Here is a 21,609-nt window from a genome sequence, read left to right on the forward strand (position 1 = left end):
TACCCTAAAGTATTTCAATACAAAACAGTACTAATGTGCAACTGCATAGATGCATGAGCCACATAAGTACTCAATACATACTTTCAGAGTATCCTGTAGGTCTGTAACAGATACCGTATCATCTTCCTCATCATCACTACTCAACTGTTCCTGTGTGCAGTAGTGAGTGCTATATGCAGAGTGATCTTCTATTGCTTCCAGCCAACTCTGAATGGAAAAAAAACCCCCAGAGTAAGTACACATTTCAAAGGTCATCCCCAGAAGGCAACAGCATACATTCAAAAGAACAAATTAAAGTTTCCTATTGATGTGAATAAGATATTCATTAATAAAATGAGACACCTTCATGAGCAGAAGATAGATGGTTAAAGTTGTAGTGTATTCAAGATGAGATACTCTGTAGTCAAAGTGCTATCTAAGCTTTAAATTGATCACACTTTAAGGACAAACACCACCCACACCTCAGTCTATCCAAGGTCACATTAAAAAGTTGCATCAATTAAGAAGAGATTGTAGAAAATATATTTTTCATCTTAGTGTGGTCCCTGTAACAAAGTCTGACGCCTTATGCATGACAAACTCTGTGTACAAAACCTCAAGCACTATCATAATTAACAGGTAGATTCTTTTCCTGATCATAGAATCACAAAGTGGATGAGGTTGGAAGGGATCTCTGGAGGTTCTCTGGTCCACCCCCACCCCCAACTCAAGCCGGGCCACCTACAGACAGTTGCCCAGAACCACATCCAGACAGCTTCTGAACATCTCCAAAGATGGAGACTCCACAACCTCTTTGGGCAACCTCTGACAGTGTTCAGTCACTTTCACTTTTTTTTCTTGTGTTCAGAGGGAACCTCCTGTGTTTCCGTTTCTGACCATTGCCCCGGTCCTGTCACCAGGCACCAATGACAAGAGCCTGACTCCATCTTCTTTGCACCCTCCCTTCAGGTATTTACGTACATTGACTCCCGCTGAGCCTTCTCCAGGCTGAGCAGTCCCAGCTCTCAGCCTTTCCTAGTATTAGAGGCGCTCTGGCCTCTTTAAACATCTTAGTGGCCCTTTGTTGGGCTCTCTTCAGTATGTCTGCATCTCCCTCGTAGTGGGGAGCCCAGAACTGGACACAGTACTCCAGTTGCCTCTATCCCTACTTCATCTCTGGTCATCTACAGGAGTAGTAACTACACTACAAACAGCTCGAAAAAAAAAAAATTATTCTCTTGTTTCAGACCCACCTTTTAAGAAAATATAATTTATTGGGTCATCTTAGAGAATGGCTAAGAGTAGAATGTACCATTAAACATTCTTTCACAGTTCATTATCCTGAACAACAAAAAAAAAGCGCAACAGAAGGAAGTTGCAATAGAGATTTAGCACGTGGAGAAGTTAAAGAAAAGAGGAAGGCATAATACAGGCACAGAGCTGGAAAACAAGGTGGCACTAATTTTAAAGAAGAGTCTGAAAATTTGCCCATTTTTTACTATTTAGTCTATAGTTGCGCTAAAAGATTCAATATATGCACTTATGTTACTAAGCCTTGATGATCAAGCTACTGAACACGCTACTACTACATCCATAGCAAGTGGTATGCAAATCATTCATTACAGAAGTTATTACATTTTAAAGCCTTTGATAAAGAGTCATTATTACCTCTCTAGTTTGAGAAGGAAGGCTATTTTTAGGAATCTTGAAACGATGAACAGTGTCATCAAAACATCTGACAGAAAAGAAGCAACTGTCTGTAGATTTTACCTAAAAGAAGGTGGAGAAAGGACAAAATTAGTGTAACGAATCAGTAAGAAAAGACGAAACTGTTAAGAGTAAGCAAGGTAGACAATTACTCTTAACTCAGAAGTTTTTTGCCTCAGTTTTGATGCAAAACAGCTATAGTTTACAAAAAGCTTGTTCAGAACAGTTTTGCCAAGTGTGTTTGCCAAGTTTGCACTTTACATCATGAATAAGAATACAGAGGTTCTTTATGTTAAAATATTATATAGACATATATTGGCACCATTTGATTCAGACAAAACCTCAGCAATGGTGCAAGACCATCAATATTAAGGAATACATAGATTTAGAAAAGCAAGGGTCACTTTTCATACAGTAAGAATATATAACTGTAGTTAGAACTTGTGATGCCCATCTATAGAACTAGGACAGCTTAGTTATAGAATAAGAACTGTTGAAGCAAACCTAAATGCATTTTTCACCTAAACACTTCATCTTCCTGTGTATTTAAGTGACACCTGGCCTGTTTTCCCTTTGTCCTCTGTTCATCCCTTCCAAAAGATCTTCGGATCTACGGAACTTTTCCAAAAGCCACCTTCAGAATTCAGAACCTCCAACTGAGATCCACTTAAGTTACACAATCAGTCAGAAGCAGCCAGTGACAGCTCCAGGAGGAACTACAGCTCTGCTACTCTGCATCACATGCTCCAAACAGCTGCTTTGCAAACTGAAGAGGCATGCTTTTAGGAAGCCTTATGTTTGTTTAGGTCTTCAAGACTTTGGAAAGAAGTGAAGGAGCATTATGGCCACTTTACATATAATATTTTGCTTGACAAAAAACAGTGTTTCTTGCAACAGCACAAGCTTTTCATCTTTTTTATAACAAAGACATGCTTACCAACCTAGCTGAAGTTTTCGTTGTCTAAGTATGCAACACCGTCACATAAAAAAACAACACAAAACCAACAGCAGTCACAAGTCATTTCACTTCCTACCGTGCAGACAGCTTGTGTTAGATGCTTGCATCCCTGACGATGATCATTATTCAATGCATCAGCTCTTATGAAAGAAAAAGAGATTAAATGAAGTGAAGACGGGAATTATTTAAATCGCTTTTCAGAAATTTAAACACAGAACTTACTGTCTCCGATACCAGGAAAGGACTCCATGTTCTAGGACTATCCAGTAGAGTTTCCAACCAAAAAATCGTGAGCTCTAAAAAAATAATTTAAAAAAACACAGCCAAACAAAAAAGGCCAGGTGAGGTTAACAGCTGAAGAGTCACTATTCCCAGTAAATTTGATAGCTTGAAGAATATTACATAAAACTGGCAGTCATTAGGAAAACATTTTAGGTTTTACGTATCTTGGTGATCACAGCAACCTGAGAATACTTTACAATTGCACTGCTATTCTGTTTTTTGGAAATACCTGAAGACAAAAGTTTTGTTGAGCCTGCTATTCAGTAAGAACTGAAATAATAAAACACTGCATTTTTTCATGTTACAGGGGTTGTTGATCACCACAGAATTCTACTTTATAAAAATCAAATGAGAAACAAAACACACTGAGATACCCAACTACAACATTTTACCTTTCACACACCTTCGTATGTAGTTCTGGTTTAAAAAACAGTTCTTTATATTACAATTGTGAATGAATACATAGGAAAATTTACACTGAAGAAAACTTCAAAGATTTCATCAAGGAACACAAAAATAAAAGCATTCATGTAGAAGACTGAGAAAACCTTTTTTAACAAGGGAAAAAAAGATTCACTTGACTATCAGAGCAAAACAAGCTTTAAAAAACCATTTGACTGACATCTTCCCTCAAGTTTTAAAATTTCCAGAAGGTGGTGAACTTGTGGCAAAATATTAGTCAGACTAATAAAAATTAAGACCACTATTCAGGAAAGGGAAAAAAAAAAACCATGAAAAACCATTTTGCCTGCCACACAGACGATGAACAAAATCTTACTACAGTGAAGCTTTCTAACAAAAATTACCAAGAAATGAAGAGAGATTTTAGGGACAGAGGTTAAGATCGGAGTGCCATGAATCCAGTAACTGCTCCAGCCAGCCCATCTATAATTTACCAAATATACTAAAATCAAGTCATTTAACAAATGTATTATTGAAGAGTTCACTCATTCATCAGCTTTCACTTAAGTACAGAAAAGGATGTACTGACATACTTTGAGATCTTACAAGGTATTTTAAAAAAGGAACTAAGACATACCTTCCATAGGAGACCTTCGTATCGTCTCAGGGGTTTATTGATAACCTGCATAGAAATTAAAGCTCTAGTAGGAATAGCTTCGACTAGGCAGCCTTGGCATTTTAAATTGATACAAGAGTTCCTACCTTTCCAGTTTTACCTCCCAGTAGCAGTTTCATTTCTGCACCTTGGGCTAGATCAAGGGGTGTCTGATCTGTTTAGTAACCAAGATGAGGCATGAGAATTTGATGCAAATAAACCTAAATGTACTTAACTCAAAAATAACTACTCTGACGCTGTGTTTACCTGTCAAAGTTTGGTCCCACAAGCATCTATATTTTCTTGGAATTGGGGAAACATAAGCTCCTCAGGAGCAGAAGACTAAAAAGGCTCTGAACTTTAATGCACTGAACTGTCCTTTAGAGTTCTACTAGCCACAGAGAGTCCTTTGCTCTTAGCTCTTCAGCTATATATAACAGTTCAGAACATTCACAAATATCAAGATAGAGGCATCTTTATTCAGATTACAAGTACACAGTTTGCATAATATCTGCATAAAATTTTCCTGGATTTGCTTTTATTAGAAGCCTTCTTCTGAAGGGTCACTTTGGCTTGGCCACATCTTCAATCTTATCACTTTTTTGTTACCTGTGTTCAGTGTTTAACATCAAGAAAACAAAGGCCAGGCACATTTCATGGTTAAGACAGGCAGCAGGCAAATTTTCTAGAAATGAGTAAATTTGGAAAATAAAAGCATATACAATAAGTATTTTGCTACAGCTCCTAAGTCTCTTGCAATTTAGTCAGTGCTGGGTTTCCTTTATTAGTGATACAAAGCTTGTAGAGCACTGTACGATTTTTCCTGAACATTGGTAAGCAACATAGCTTACAGCAGCTGTTAAATTTCTGTCTCCTCTTAACACTTTATGTACTTTCATTTGGTACTCACCATTTTTGTTTCTTATTTTAGGATCTGCTCCATTTTTTAGAAGTTTTAATGCACAGTGCTTATGGGCACGGTATGCGGCACAATGCAATGGTGTGTTCCCCATCTGATCTGTACAGTTGATATCAGGTGGTTTGGGCTTGTTCAACTGGGAAAAAAACCACAAAGTTTTGCTTACTTATCAGTCTTCCTCCCTCTCCAGATGCCACATTCTTTTGAAAGTTAGCTGTTCCTAACTAGGATGCTTCAGTGTAGATCTAGCAACAAAGACAGGACGTAGGAAGTATTACAAGGGCAAAGACTACAACAATCAAGCAAGATGTTGAACTACAGTAAGGAACTTCTCAGTGTTTTTGCTTGCTATACCCCTTCCACCTCTACTGCACAACATGGAAACATTTATCCTGCTCAATTGCAGAGTGCCAGAGAGAGCTCCCCAGCATTGCAGTTCACTCATTTATGTTGCTAGAACAGCCCTGTTTGATTGTACTGCCAAAATCTACTGCTCTCTGCAGAAGACTCCCAGGCACAGTCTGAAAGTTAGCACAGGCCAGTGCTAAATCCAGAACATGTTACATTAGCATTATGGCTTGAACCACTTGACACAAAAGTATTACAAGCACTTTAATTCTTACCAAGGCAGTCAGTTTCCCTGTTTCCCCCTCTCTTGCTGCTCCTAAGAGTTCTTCTTCCAGTTTTCGTTCTTGTGTCCTTTCCACTGCTATTTAAAAAAAAAAACCAAAACGAAATTTAAGGTCTGTCTCAAAGTATCAAGTTTATATAAACTACAGCATTCAAGAAACTATCAAAGCAAGCCTAGAGAAACACAAGTTTCCAGTATTGTTTATTCGGGACAGGTATAAATGGAATATTTATTCAGAGAAGTCTGCATCAGAGCAAAAAATATGTTCAAAACCATGTAATATTTGACTAGATGTGTGAGTGTGTATACACATATATATGTTTGTTTGGGTTTTGGATTTTTTGTTTGTTTTTTGTTTTAAACACTTAGAACCCACTAGTAAACTCCCTAGTAAAACAGGGGAACTACATGACACCCCCATCAGATCTTCCCTTTGTTCTTTTCAGTCTCTCTTCTACTCTTCCTACAGAATCCTACAGAATTTTATTATTCTCTAACAATCCAGCAGATAATCAGAGAAAAGGACTTATCTGTGCACTTGCATGTAGAATCAGAAGAGAGATCACTTTGCACATGTACAGTCTGTGTTATTAGACACAGCTTCAGCAGTATTAAGTGGTATCACATAATAATACCAGGAAGCAACAAAGTTCTTGAACTCTCCAAAGCTATAAGCAGTCAGCCTATGTAACTATTTGGACACCATCTCCCTCTCTTTCAACACTTGCGAGGTAATGGAGGAGGTGAGGGGAAGGGCTTTTCCTTTTTTTTTTTTTGTCCTTTTGACATAACCTCGAAGACTGCAATAGCAAGTCCTAAACTTGATCAAAAACTGGGTCACCAAGTCACTTGCAGACATATTGTGAAAAAAAAGCCAAAACCCAACTGTCAGTACTGCAGACAAAAACCAAAAACTATAACTTTTTTCTTTCTAATGACCAAATTTAAAGAGAAAATTCAGTTGAGCTTCTGTAACTTGCAGGAGAAAAATCAGCTTTTAGAATGTACAAGTGTTGGAAAAAAAAACCCAAACAGGCTTTGACCTATTAAAGTTACCTTCCAACATATTCCTTATGTCTTTATCATGAGTAACTTCTTTTGCAGTCTCTCCACTCCCATTAACAATAGAAGTATCAGCATTATGCTGCAAGAGTAACATCACCACCTCCTGGAAAACAGTTTGAAAAAAACACTGCTTATCTATCTCCGTTATGGCAAGGCTGCAAACAGGCTTTCCAGCTATTGACATCCTGTAAGATGAGCCACGTAGTGGCTTCTCACCACTGCTGACTTGCAAAAACAGGAAGGGATGTTTTAGAGAGATTGAAGAGTGGGACTAACTGCAGCCTTCTCTCTTGTCAGTCAGGACAAAGGAACTAACAGGAGATTAGTTATACCCAAAGAGACACACTCTGATACAAAAGCTGGTGTACCTGGTATCAATACTGAACTTGACAGATAAAAACAGTACAACTGGCTCTTTTGGTAAGAGACTAAGTATTCACTCCTGCAGAAGGGCCAAGAGGTTATCCACAGAGATACTGCTAGTTTGGCATTTGGGGAACAATCAAACTAGTCTCACATTACAGGCCTATAAAAAACTCTTTACTTGTAGTTTTCTATGAAGAAATGGCACTTCCAGACACCAAATGGACCAGTGTGTCCTAATTTATAAGGGGTTTTTTCCCTCTCCTACAGAAGCCACTAAGATTAAAACAGTATGTTTTCTCTCTATGTAAATACACAGTTAGAAGGAACAATCCCTACTCCTTTTACTGTGTCAAATACACCAGGCAGAAGCACAAATTAATCTGTTGTATTTTGGCAGCAGATGGGAGATTTTACACTGGTTTCCACATGGTAATTAGCACCTGCAGTAAGAGATGGAAAATGCTTCAGCATTTTCCCTGACACAGAGCAGAAGCAGAACAGAAGGAGCATCGTTACTTACACAACTGATGCACAGTGCTACAGTGGAAGACAACGACTATTTCTTTCTGTCTGCTAACAAAATTTTCACTAATAAAAAGCTAAAAAATAGATATGACAAAGTATACCAAGGAAAACCATGGACCAGTCTTCTCCTCTTTTCAAGAAAAGATATTTGTACCATGTTTTTGTTTTGGATGGAGTTATACCAGCTAGGCAACATGCCTACTACTTTTGAATGCACTGTACCAAAACAGACAATAAGTCATTTTTAGACATTATAGAAGCATCTCTTTGAAGTGATCTTATTGTTAGTGTTTCCTTAATAGTCCTATGATTGAGGCTTAAAAAAAGCAAACATACTTTACCTTACGTCCTGTGAAAGCTGCACGATGGAGTGGAGTGTCCCCCATGTCATTCAGCACATTCACATCTGCACCAGCCTAAACAACAAGGCCAAAAGACACCTGAATGTCCTTCCAACAAGAGCTACATAGCTATTCCATTGACTGAGGGAAGGGGGAGGACAGGACACGACACTAATATAGGCCTCATGGCAAATCAGATCAGAACTCTAACACAGCCATCCTGGAAACAAAGATAAAGTACATACGTAAGATTCATAACCAGCCATCTATGAACTGCTTCAAAAAGGAAAAGGCTCCTGTATTTTTTCCAGGCATCTGTCTCATTTCTTGCCACCCTCCTGGTGCTCCTGATTTAACAAGTGACATTCTCTCTAGAAACCTATTGCTGCTCTTTCACTAGAGTGAAGGATTCCATGTCAGCATTAAGATGGTACCATCTAAAATTTAACGTTTCTTCTCCTCCCTTTTCTCTTCTACAATCTTTGTCTTGAATCTCCCTTCCTCTTGTAACACACTGTCTCCATCCCATACCTCTTCTGAGAGGAAGACTGCTTGCACAGACATTTTTCCAGGAAACCAAGAAATCATACCCATTTTTAAAGCATTTCTTCTACACCACTTCACCTAACCTCTTAAAGAGCCAGAAAGAGGGCAGGACATATATAACTTTATCACATATGTTTAGATCACATAATTTAGCCAGATCACGGCTGCCTGCCTAAAGTTAACTGATGGAACCTGACTCTAGTTCCAGAGCTCTGTTTCTGATAATACCTCCTTTACTTGCTCTTTGAGTGCAAAATCTAGGCAGAAAAAACACAGAGATACCTATATATAGCGTGCTTTCAGAGGTGCACAGCCTCCTTTACTATTCCACTTGTTCTTTAAAAGAATACCCTTTCAAGAGCCCTACCAACAGAGAAGAAAGCACAAAGTTACACATAATCTTCCAACTCCAGAAGTGTTGATAAATGCATTAAGTGACAAAACTTTACCTTTTGTTTTAAGTAGCCCTCTTGGATCGAGAGCAGCATTATCACCTGAGCAGGTATGTAGGCTAGAGAAGAATGTCTCAAAGAAATCTCAACTTTATTTCCTGCTTTGGTCACAATTATGGCTGGTACCCTTTATTCTGAATGAAATTCGATTTTAGATTAGCTATCTGAGTATGTGAGGCTGTTTAGCATGTTCCTGCCACCTACAGCAAAACCTTTCAAACAGGAATAGGGTATAATACAGTTAAGGTTGGTTGAAGCTACCCTGAGAGCTGAGGGTAAAAAAAATAAACTCAGCCAGAAACAACTGCAAATGCAGTGCAGATGTGGCTAAGAAGATACAAATAGGTCAGCTTTTACCACAGAGATTCATAATTTCAAAGTTCATCACACAGTTCATTATTTCTTTTAACATCTTTGAAATAATGGAGTCAAACTACATTAGCCTGTGCCTGGAAAGGAACGCAAATAAGTTACTTTGCACAGAATTCTGGACATCTATGGACAACATCCAGTTAGAGAACACAGTTTGGGGTTTTTCGCATTTGAAAGCCTTTAGCCTTTCCTGCAACTCAGTAAGTAAAACTGCCTCAATTATATACTTTATGTACTACAGTAAGCTAGATAAGGCCCTTGAAACATTTGCATCACTAGTATCAGATGCTGGCGTACTATATGCAGATATCCATGGAGTTTGAAAAGGGACGAAGCTTTCACAAGTGCATACCTATATACTATACGTCTTTAATTCCTATGTTCAGCGGGTTACATAGACAAACACACACACATCATAGGAAAGTTAGCTAAGTACTGATAGCTGTAAGCACTGTTCAGAGCAACAGCTGTATACTACTGTATGGACTTCCAGTGTCACTATTTCGGGTCCTTGTAAACTGGGCTGATCTTAACACAACTATTTAATTCCTTAGTTTTAGCAATCAGCTTAGTTACCTCTATGTTACATGCAGATAAATTGTAGGAATGTCTCCACCTCTCTACAAAGCCGTCTTTTTTCTACTGCAAAAAACTAAATAAATACTAACTGCTTCTAGCATAACAAAGAATTTTCTTATACATGGAGGCACATAGAAATATACCTTCAGCAAATCATCTACCACAACAGCATGTCCAAAGTAGCATGCAAGGTGAAGAGGTGTCCAACCCATATTAGATTTACTTCTGCCTAAAAGACAAAACAGGGAAATTAAGTTTTGATCACACAGTACAAAAAAGATCTTGTCACATGCTTGGAGCTTGGCATGGATGACAATTCTTCACAGTAACAGAGGAGCAAGGCAGCTGGAAGCATCAATATTATTAACATCATCTAAATTACTGAACTGGGATGCAGCATGAGACTGTTAGATTCAAGTCTACAAAATCTTTCTGAAAGAAGAAAGTCACGTAGTCTGATAGAGAATAAAACTTCAGTTTTCAAGTAACACCTTGTTCTTCAAGAGGAGCAAGAAGCTTCAGTTACTTTCATTCACTGTGAAAATAGCACATGCAAGTACATTATTCCTCTGGTTTATCAAAAAAACAGTTTGGTTTATCCGATTTTATATCCTGCACACAAATGAAAGGTAGGACAGTGCATCTGTCCAAACAGATGATTCAAACCAAAACAGGTGGGATGGCCTACTGTTAGGGCTTTTTGCTGTCTTGTGGTTGTACTCAATTTTAATAAAGATAGCCTTATTAAGTATCATGATTTGAAACCTTTCTGCACTGCAGAACTCATGTATCGTCTACAGCTGTAAGCCTCTGCAGGCATGACAAGCCTAAGTAGGAAGCAGGCACAGAAGTGACCATGCAAAGGAAACTATTATTTATACTTTAAAGAGCATGTAAAGCACGTCCTGGAGGATTGGCAGTATGAATTAGAGTCAAGAACTGTCCTACAATCACTTCTTTAAAAGCAAGATATTAAAAGTATTAGAGATTACTAATTTAACAACTGATGCTAGTTTCCAGTTGTAACACTCAATTGTAGTAAGCAAAGCTGATTTGTCATTTGTTTTTACTAAGCGACAGACCCACAGCATTCCAGGTGCCACCTAAAAGCTATCATTTTGTATTTGAAAGCAAAATGAAAGTGAGACTTAGAAATCATTTTGAAGTTATGACACCATTAAGTTTTCCCTTTTCAGTTACCCTAAAGCACTGAGGTCTGGAACATGCATAACATAAGTTTGCCCTGAGGGGACAAGCCACTAGCACAAGGTAAAAGGGAAGTCCTGGTCTTGCAAGTTCATTGTTCTTTCTGCTCTCATATTACAAATTAACACTAGAATGTGGTTCACAGATGAAATATTTTCCCATTTCTTATAATTGTTTCCAACTGACATTTCTGCCCTCTGTTGGCTATTTCTTTTGTTACTTGGTTCTCTTTCTTCTGAACTCCTGCTTTTGTTCCAACCCCAGATTTAGTATCTTCCCCTCATCCCAGTCTGGCCTACAACAGAGTTCTTGCCCTGTGTGACTGATGGGCTCAAGTACCACAGAAGATAAATACTGTGTGGATCACTACTTCTGGGGCTACATATGCTGGATAACATACTAAATGGACATCATTCATCCCTCAGTCTAGTAGGTAAGAAGGTTCTTTTAAAAAAACACAAAAGAGGTCTGAGTTGCACTGAATTCATACAATTAGCCTAAGACAGTCATTAGTTACAGCACTGACAAGACAGTGCTGCTGCCAAAGAATTTGGTCATAAAAAAAGAAAATCAGGAACCCAGACAGATTTGTAATTCTTACTGAATAAAGTGCCTTGTTTTGCATCCACTGTGAACGTTTGCATTTCTGATGTTAGCTGACCAGTTACTTCTCAAGCTCTTGAAGTGTTTCTTACTTCTCTTAAAGTGATCGCAAGCGTTCATGCCTTTATTTTCCTAATTATTATTTTAAACCAGGACATTGTTACACTGGGGAGAATACAAGGATAGGAAAGTAGAATAAACACAAAACCAAAACAAATTCCCCTAGCTCTCCCACCCAGTTACTTGCTTTGATGCCAGTTAGCAATAAGTCTCAAGTGTTAACCATTCATTTAGAGAGTGGAGACAAACTAGGCAGTCATCTCCAGGTTGTGGTCTGCCAGGCTACTGCGCAGTCATTCAAATGTATATTTTGGCATAACACACTGTTGACCATTGACCTTATTTTACACTTTTCTTACTTTGCAAAGTCTAGATATTCTGTTTTCTTGTACTTAAGGAGAATAAGACAACATAGCCGTAGAAAATATGATCGTTTTGGATGAAACCTAGGTTTAGTGCTGTTTTAATATAGATATCTTCTTTCGAAACCAGTGACCTGGATTCTAATCAAGCAAGTTTCACTTATCTGTAAGTGCTGACTGGCTAGAATCCAGTCCCAACAGAACAAGGAGGAGAAGCCTGGATTTATTTTCTCTTCCTTCACTTTGGCTGAAATCAGGATGTTTGGGATCATTCTTGTCAGACTTCACACTTGTGAATCTAGAGCACAGCCTCGGATATAAGCTCACCGTTGGAAAGACATGACAGGTTTTACAAGATGTTGGAGGTAGGCTTTGAAACCCAGGCACATTAATGTGTCAGACTTATGTCTCCCAAGGCATGCTCTGGGGGAAGTTTACACTACCTCCAGTACAGCCTCCCACATGCTCCGAAAGTACTTTATTCTAAGCCAAATGTCATTGCCACATCAGATGCAAGTCCTGAAGGAACAGTTGCAGCACTGAAGACATCCCCCATACCCTGACTCTCTAGGGATATCTTATTATCCAGAAGATAATGACAGAAGAAGAGGCTGTAGGGAAGAGAAGGAAGACTGAGGGTTGCAAAAAGTCAGTTACACTCTACAGCCTTTATTTTAGTTAATCGTCATGTGGTTGTGCAATTACTATCTGGTAGTACCTAACAGATCAAGATTTGTAGCAAGACAGTGAGGATGCAGAAAGACATAGTGAGGAGGCAGAAAGACTGCAGAAGCTGGCTGGCCTGAATTTGTCTTAGACTATTTCCAATGGAGTACTCTATGGGAGCAGAGTGACTGAAATGGTCAGACTTTAAAGAGCGACTGTGGAAGAATAGAGATTTAACTCTGAAGTTTCACACAACCGGAACAGTTCCCCCAGAGAACACTTTAGTTACACTTCTGTGTCCTCTAACATTTAGAGGAATCAGAAAAAAGAAATTTCACTGTGTATAGATTCCACATTCAGAATTATTTTGTATAACCTAAACTATCACCAGCATGTTCCCTCTAGTTTCCTAGACCTCCCATTTGCATGCAAGCATGTATTAGCTGGCTGGCCATGTATTGTTGAACTGGAAGAATAACAGCCAAGCACCATGTATCTTTCCCTTCATTCCCTTTCCCTGAGTCTCTTCTACCTAGCTGCAAACTTTCACAATACTAACACTCCACTTCGAGCACGAATGCCAACCAGAGACCAGTTTCCTTGATATAATACAGGACTGCAGATTATGCCATTTCATTATGCTTTCTTGACTTCAGGTTATATTTAAGAGCACATCTGAGAAGCTGTGAAATCTCTAAGCACAAGAGACTTCAACAATTTATTTATGGGTACTACCACATGAATCTTAAGGTAGTTTTATTCCAGCTGTTTAGGCACTGCTCACATCATCATGAATATTTGCAAAGGATATGCTTGTGAGGGTGGAGGACTTCAACTCCATTAAGCTCTGTCTAGTTCCCCTTTAAATTATGAACTAGCTCCCTGAAGATGAAGTATCAAGGGTTTGGGTTTTACAACATGTTTTTTGGAGGGGAGCACATTAACTATTGGGAAAACACAGACATGGCTGAGTAGTCAAACAAAAGGATCATTAAAAACTAGAGTTGGGAAAGGGATAGATAACAGGCTTCCCTGCTCTTTAGGGCAAGGCTGAGAAGAACCATAGTTGCCCTCTCCCCCCTCCCTTTGCAACATTATCTTCTCAGTGCTGCTTAACAGTTAAGTGCTGAACAAAGAAATATCAGCCCACGTAGAAAGAGTGGGATACACATCCACTTTTTTTGAAGCAACCAGAAACACACTCCCATAAATAAGCAGAAATAGAAAACTAACTAAACAAATAAAGAAATAGGTCAATCTGCAACTGCTAACGAGGTTGCAAATCCAGCCCCAGTTTGAAGGTTTAATGCTCAGCAAGTTGCTTAGCCGTAACTATGTCAGCTATGCACATGAAAAAACTTTAATGTTGGCCAAAGAGACAGACACAAGTGACTGGCAGTTTTACTTTCTTTTCCAAAGTAACCTAGTATACTGCTAATAGTAACAAGTATACATTTGTCCCAACCATTCCTGCAAGTGGCAAGAGATGTAGCTGCTCCTACTACATGATAATGAAACATGGGCCTAAAAAAAAAAAAATCATATCTAACAGAGCACAAGAACTACCCAGTCTTCTCTGCAGCCTTTCCTCTGGCACCATGGCCTGTTTTGTTGAACATTATAGAGCTCCAACATTAGCATGAGCACAGAGGCAAGAAGAGGTACTGATTCTTTGTCTTGTTGACATTTCTAGCTTCTGTGAATTACTCTTGAGGTTTTCTGTATGTTACAGTTATCTCTACTCTGCTTGTACGATCTCTTCCCCATACAAGTGCAGCCTTAAGAGTCGCAGGGTAAAAGCAGTTGTATAAGCAGTTTTTATTACTCTATTGAGCACTCCAAAGAAAGCAAGGTTATACTATCAGTAACAGTTTCATTACCTGTGGCTACAACAGTGAGATTACAGACATTTGAGGAAGGCTACTAACCTTTACAGTTGATATCAAAGTCTATTTCTCCTTTGTTCATGGTATCCAACAGCTGTTTAACTTCTTCAGCGTTTCCATTTCTAGCATCATGGAGAAGCTGCTGTTCTGCTTCAGTGCTCATCTCTAATGAAAATATGAAAGAACCAATTTTGCAATCTCTTATGCTGCTATAAGATATGGCATAATATTATGGCACTTTTCTCCCTTATTTAACATTAACACCAGTATGAGAAAGACAATTATTTCCTATATGGGACCCATTTAATATGCAAGCTGTTTTCAACTGTCAAGCACCCAGTCATGCCACTAAGAGGCATTAAAATTCCTCATACAAACAAAGCAGTTAAGTGACAAAATACCCATGTTTTCTTACTTCTTGGTTTTCTCAGTTCTAAGTGTGCCTTGACAGTTGGAACTGTATGCCACAAACAAGGCAAACTTTGCTACAAGCATAACCAGTAAACATTTACTTTTTCCTCGTAAAGTTTTCACCTTTACCCCTTAAGGTTTCCAGAGGCAATAATAATAATGATAAAAGCCTTTTAGCCCAAGTATTTCTTCAGAATTAACTGAGACTTATTTTGACTGCCAACCCTGGAGAACAGAATCCATCTTCACATGGGGGTCCCCAGATATTGTATCAGTCCCTGATACAATCAGGTCTTGAACTCAGATACCTGACCCCCTCCAACCTTGACTTGAAGGGGAGTCAGATACTCATTTTTGTAGATTTGAGCTTATCTTTAAGCACTGTAGTACAATATAAAGAAGTTAACATGCAACTGTAAAACACAACTAGCTAGTTCTCATTGTACCATTGCTTTTGAACTACAAGAAAAAGTACATTTACATCTTCCAAAGAAGAGGGAAAAAACAAAACCTCTTAGCATCACTCTTTTTACAGCTTTAATAGACAAGGAGCCCGAGGCCTTTGCGCAAGTGATATTGCTACTTACCAGGTCTCTCCATGAATACAGTTATCAAGTGATGTCTTTACCAACCTTTTCACACTGATAGAATCCCAGTCTGAAGTCTTTTGCCCCCCCCCTTTTTTTTTTTTTTTAAATGCTGTTACAACAACTAGACCCAGCATAGCTCAGTACAGGCAAAACCCAATTTTAATGTCCCATTTAAATATTCTGCTTTTAAGAGGTGTCAAGTGATTTTAAAAGCAGCTTCAAAAAACTGTGCTGTAACACACAATTTATTGCTGCTACAAACAAGAGTAAAATAAGAGGTTGCCCAAATTTAGTGTCTCCAGTTTAGCATCTTAGCCTGACAAGCTAGGTTTACCAGATCTTGCAGAATCTATATTTCTAAAGTCAGTTAATGCAAAGAACATTACTGGCCTCATATAGTTTGCTTTCCTATACAAGCAGAGGCTTTGCTTGGTCGCACAACATGTTTACACTCTGCTGCATTGGACAGGCAGCTTGACTGCACGACACAGACTCATAGCCAAAACAGATGCAGGGAGCTCTTCAACTACTGTAAGATGAGAAGCCACTCAGTGAGAACACTGGGTAAGCAACAAAAAGCCTCTAACAGTGACAGATCTTGTAATATTCAAGACTGAGACGGAAGCCTAGAACAGGACAGACTGCTCAAGTCCTAGCAATACAGAGAAGAGTTTTCCCCCACCTTTTGCTCAATCAGCAAAGGGAGACAGAGAAAATTCATTCTCAAAGAATTTGCGAGAAAGACTAAGCAAGCCCTTTCCATCATGTTTCAGAACAGATCAGATCAGTCACCTGCAATCTCCCACAGACACTGGATAAAAATGCCTTCTCCAGAGGTGGTTAGACAATATTCTTGTTTGTGCCTGCTTTTCAGTTCTACTAGAAAACAAAACAGTACTAGTCCTTCTAGTAATGCTTCGAGCCCTGAAGCTACCTTCTCCTTTAAACAGGAGTCTATCCACTTGTCTGAGGCAACATAGCACAATTTGTTGTTACTGGGGCAGCTATAATTTTCCTCAGTGAATCAGTTCTACCAGCGTCTAGAGAAAGATCAAAGTCAAGTATGTCAGTGTATTAGCAGTCTGGAATACTTTCTCTGAAGTCGAGTGATACTGTTTCAGGGGGACACAGGATGCAGCACTGAGAATCATACAGACAAAAGCTAAGAGGATAGTTAGAGCTCATTTTGCTGGTCTACCCATCAGGGATGGAGTAAAAAGAAAAAAAAAAAGCAAAGCTCATCCTTCATTTTCACCCCCTCCCACACAATCTCTCTTTAGCCATCTCTCAAATGTCTCAGATGAGAGAAACATACTCCTATCATTACCCCATATCATTTGTCAACATCCCACATACACAGCAGGTACAAATAGCAATGCACTTTCAACACATTAAGAACTTGCAGTTTCCATTTGATATTGATGAGAAGGAAAAGACTGCTTGGGAAAGGAACCAGGAAACCCATCCAAATGCACAACTTTCCTATGCAGCAAGGCCAGTTATGTGCATGAGCAGAATCTTAAACAATTTAAGATACACAGAAAAGCTGAATCACTGTGTAAAATTACTTGCATGTTTTTTTCCCCCCAAATAGTCACTAGGTTAAAGTCACTGATTTGTTTGTACGCTTACAGCAAATATTAGCAGTAGAGTGACAGGTGTAGTAAAATGGCTAAGAAAGGTCTGTCTGCTTCACTGGTTTAGTCCCCAAAGACTTTGCTGTTTAGGCCAAGCCTCCAATTTCAAATATACTTTGTAAGCTTGAAGCATGCAATGATGCAGAAGAATGACTGTCTAGCTATTAGTCATAGTTAGGAAGATCATTCACATGGAAATATTCCTACAATTGGAGCTGGAAAGTGAATCTGTGTGCAGTTACTCATTGGACAAATGATACAGAACCTGAAGTTTTAGCTAACAAGCTAAATGAAATGCATAAGTGAAGCTGACAGCGAAGGAACTCTTAACAGAAGAGCATAATCTTGAAGTCTTGAAAATACTGTTTTAAGCAACGGGATTTGCTCAGTAATGGAGATGAATGGCCATCAACAGAAGTCTGAATGGCAAATTCAGAGTATGGAAAGAAATCCATACACAGGCACTCAAACACTGTGAGCTTACAACTGTACTTTGTATACCTGCATTCCCCTGCAGATGGGAGTTTATTTGGCCCCATGACCCACCACCAAGAGAACTCCCAAATCCCTACCCATCAGTTTTGAGGTACCGAGCCAGATCATCAGTACTGAGGGAGAAACTTAATAGTTTAGTTTGGATTTAGTAGCAATGAGATGCTACGAACAGATTAATCTATATGAATTGTGCTGCCTGTTATGCAAAGCTACTAGCTACTTATGAGAGCAGACATCTGTTCAGTCAGTGGTGTTGCCATCATTACCTTATTCCACTAATCAGCTGATATAGGTTAAACTGCCTTTCACAGCTCATCTTTACAGCTTGCGCTGTTGAAAGGCTCATATGCTAGGCTCTATAGTCACTGGTATACCGTGAGAAAACAACACAAGAACAATATTTAGTGTCATATATGCAGCCAAGATGGGACCGAGATGTTGAACTCATTAGGACTACCGGAACAGTACCTGACTGCTAATTGAATCTTATCCTTTAAGAAGGTATAAAGAATAGCAGCGAGATGCTCCGCTTTTATCTTCCTCTATGAGACCTGTGCCAGAGTGATGTTCTCATGCTATTAGAGTATCTACCTTCACACAGGGGTTGCTTCCATCACAGACTAGAAAGCCCAGTTCACCGTTCTGCCTGCACACACCTGCTTAAGGGAGTTTTGCAGAATACTTAACTACAAAAGGCAACCGCTTGTGGTTTAAGCCCAGCCAGCAACTAGGACCACGCAGCCACTCACTAACTACCCATTCCCCCACCCTAGAAGGGTAAAATAACAATAATAATAATAATGGTGAAAGAATATACAAGATACAAGTCACTCTCACCACTCAATGAATTGGTTGCCAAGCCCAACCTGAGCAGTGATTGCAGATTCTCCCTGTGGGGCCTGCACCTGGGCAACCCCCATTTATATACTGAGTGTGATGACCATGGTGCAGACTATTCCACATATGTTGTTCTGTCTGTGCTCCTTCTCAGCTTCTATGGGAATCTGGAAAGAGTCCTTGAAAAGTATAAACATCACTTAGCAACAACTAAAACAATATTCATTATTAACATTCCTTTCACAGCAATCACTAGAAAGAAAATTAACTCTTTCCCAGCTGAAACCAGGACACCACCTAACTACCAATATACAAACTACCAACGTTACCCAATTGCTAGGAGAGAGTCCAAGCAAAAAAAAAAGCTGCTTTTCTCACAAAGCAGTCTACAAAGGCCTAAAGGGCCATGCATGACCATGGGGCAGCACTACTGATATGACACACTTGCTTTTGCTTTGATTTCTTCTCCTGCTGAGGCCTCCTGCAGTGTACACGGCCTAGAACAGTGACAATACACACTAACCAGAACATGGTTGGTTTTCACTCTGCTGCAGCTTGACAAGCAGCAGAAGCAGTACTGGCACTGCCCAACGTAACATTAAGGCCCTGAGGCAGCAGCTGTCAGTTGCATAGGAAGCTTTCTATTTGTGACAAATAGTAAGGCTGGTAAGAAGCACAGCACTGGCTAGTATTTCAGATCTCCCTCTAGCAATGAAAACTAGATTCCTGTAGGAAACGATGATACTCACTCAGGAAGACTTGTTACATGTCCCAGCGTGCACACGTTATGAAGTGATGCTCGTAAAGGAGGAGGACAAAATGCACCAAACCGCACAAACAGACAGAACCTGTCTACAAACCCACACACCACACTGCACTGACAGGAGCGGCTCCAGGAAGAGAGAGTTGCAGTACTAGAAGCACGAGTGATGTTATCTAAAAGTAGTTATTTTAATCTTCAGTTAAAGGGTTCTAGAAGTTAGAAGCTGACCATGCTGAAGACAGTCTCATGGTACTTCATGTGAAAGCACCTAAAGTTACTGTCTGCTTCATAGCAATTAAGACGGATAGAATAACACAGTATCTGTTCAACACCATTGCCAAGGCAATAGCTATTTAAACTAATCCTCATTCCTAGGCATCTCCTGGCTGTCTTCTGCAAATAGTTTAGTTTTGTTACATCAAAGGCTTTCTTTCAGCCCAGCAGCTCTGAATAAGCTTAGCACAGCCAGTGCAAGATCTTACCGGATCAGCTGGCAAAGCACCGTTCCAAGCACATTAACTGGAGTTCTCTGCGTGCAGAATGGAGGGGGAATGGAGCAGTTCGTTTCCGTTCCGGTACTCCAACACTTTTTTTAACGCGACAGGGTCATGGGCCACGGCAACCACGCTTCTTGCCTGTGGTAGGGAAAGGTGGGCTCAGACCCACGGCGCGGACGGGACCGCCACAGCCCGGCGGCACCGGCCACCCCCCCCCGCAGCCCCGCCGTGGCGACGGAGCAGTTCCAAGGAGGAGGAGGAGGAGGAGGAGGAAGGGCCACCCGCGCACCATAGCGGGCGCTCACATCGAAGGCCACAGCAACCCCCCCCCCCCGGCTACCAAGGCTGCCTCTGACTCTGCCTCGCCTCCTCAGCCGCAAGCAGCCTTACTTTGGGCCGCCCCCCGCCTCACGGTGGTCGTCTCGCCGGAAGAGGGGCTCTGAGGGAAGAGGGGGTGCAGCGACACCCCCACCTCACACCCAAACCCGCTCCCGGAGACCAGCGAGCCGGGGTCCTCCGTGGGGGGCGGCCCGGCGAGATGCACGCAGCCCCTCACTCAGCGCCGCGCCAGGCCGGCCCGGCCCGGCAGCCCCGCTGCTCCCCTCACAGCCGGCTCCGGCTGAACTTGGCGGGCAGCGCCGGCTCGGCAGCGGCCCGGGGAAGAAGCGACACAGAGAGGCGCAATAACAGCAGCAACAAAGCCGCCGCTGCAGCGTGAGGGCGCGTCCCCACCCGTTCCCCTGTCCCGTCCCCCACCGCTGCGCGCCGCGGAAGACAACACGCCAGGAGCGGGTGGGCTGACCCACCGCCATGCCATGCCCCCACCTCACCGCTCCGCGCAGCTCCCGCCACTGCCCGCCCCACGCGCGACACCCCCGAACCCCCCCCACGGTGTGTTATACGCACCGGCCCCGCACGTGACCTGCGGCGGCGCCTCGGCCGGTTCCCCCCCGCCCCACGCCGCGCAGGGCGGGCGCCGTGGGCTCCCGGCGGGGCAGAGCTCCGCCCCCCCCACACTCCTCCGCCACGCCACGGTCCCGCCTCCCCCCGGGACCCGCCCGCGGGGCTGTCAGCGGCCTCCTCGCCGTTCCCCAACACACCGGGCCCGGGTGGAAGCAGGCGGCGGGGTGGTTCTGCACGCGTGGGGGCCGGTCGCGGGGGTGCAGGGCCCGCCCCAAGAGCCGGGAGGGGTGAAGCAGGGCCCCGCCGCCGCCCGTTCGCTGAGAGAAAGGAGCTCCGGGAGGGGCAGCGACGCCCCTGCGACCCGCGGCGCTGCCCGGCAGGTCCTGCCCGGTTCTGGCTTGGGTTCGCCCGCCGCCGCCATGGGTGCATCCCCTTCCCGGGCTGAGAGACACCCCCCAGCCCCCGCCTCGGCCGAGGGAGCCACGGAAGGGGGCGAAGATGCGGCGGGAACGCGAAGGGGCCGACAGTGGAGTCGGTCAAAACGTCCCCAAAAGAGGGCTGTAAGCGTACAGGAATGATGGTTCTCCAGCGGGGAAAAAGGGCGTCCTTGGTAGTCACCGCAGTCTCGCGTACGACTATGGTGCAAGTAAGAGGAACTACTTGTGAATACACACACTGCTTTAAGAACAGCATAGCCCAAAACAACCGAAGAGAGCGAGAGTTTGGGTACTCCTGGGGACAAAATGTGAAGTACTCCCTCGATCCACGGCCCTTTGGTCCACCGCTCCTTGCCATCTGTCCGTCCTGCGCGTATTTATTCCTTGCTCCCCTTTTCACCTGAAGCCGGTAGCCGGTGCCTTGTTTTTCTGCCTTTAGCACCTGAGAGGGGGTTTTGCATTTGGGAAGCTCCCACG

The 21,609-nt window shown here is 41.8% G+C and overlaps 1 protein-coding gene across 2 annotated transcripts in view; it reads right to left on the bottom strand.

Annotated features, from left to right (window-relative positions):
* OSBPL1A (oxysterol binding protein like 1A) overlaps window positions 1–20,838 on the bottom strand; it is a 73,423-nt gene extending 52,585 nt beyond the window's left edge. Inside the window, exons 1-14 of one of the 2 annotated variants that reach the window (XM_074576849.1) lie at window positions 20,699–20,838; window positions 19,778–19,930; window positions 14,605–14,727; window positions 9,923–10,008; window positions 7,831–7,905; window positions 6,590–6,701; window positions 5,526–5,611; window positions 4,894–5,038; window positions 4,091–4,158; window positions 3,966–4,010; window positions 2,867–2,940; window positions 2,721–2,784; window positions 1,648–1,749; window positions 82–207 (exon numbers count right to left, since the gene is read on the bottom strand). In XM_074576849.1, the coding sequence (XP_074432950.1) occupies window positions 82–207; window positions 1,648–1,749; window positions 2,721–2,784; window positions 2,867–2,940; window positions 3,966–4,010; window positions 4,091–4,158; window positions 4,894–5,038; window positions 5,526–5,611; window positions 6,590–6,701; window positions 7,831–7,905; window positions 9,923–10,008; window positions 14,605–14,725 (1,104 nt within the window). In that variant the 5' untranslated portion in view covers window positions 14,726–14,727; window positions 19,778–19,930; window positions 20,699–20,838. Of the gene's footprint in view, window positions 1–81; window positions 208–1,647; window positions 1,750–2,720; window positions 2,785–2,866; window positions 2,941–3,965; window positions 4,011–4,090; window positions 4,159–4,893; window positions 5,039–5,525; window positions 5,612–6,589; window positions 6,702–7,830; window positions 7,906–9,922; window positions 10,009–14,604; window positions 14,728–19,777; window positions 19,931–20,617; window positions 20,664–20,698 lie in introns of those variants that run through there. The other variant, XM_074576850.1, reaches the window with a different exon arrangement.
* Window positions 20,839–21,609: the final 771 nt, after the last annotated feature.

This window comes from Larus michahellis, chromosome 2 (assembly GCF_964199755.1).
Source record: "Larus michahellis chromosome 2, bLarMic1.1, whole genome shotgun sequence".
Classification (NCBI taxonomy): Eukaryota; Metazoa; Chordata; class Aves; order Charadriiformes; family Laridae; genus Larus; species Larus michahellis.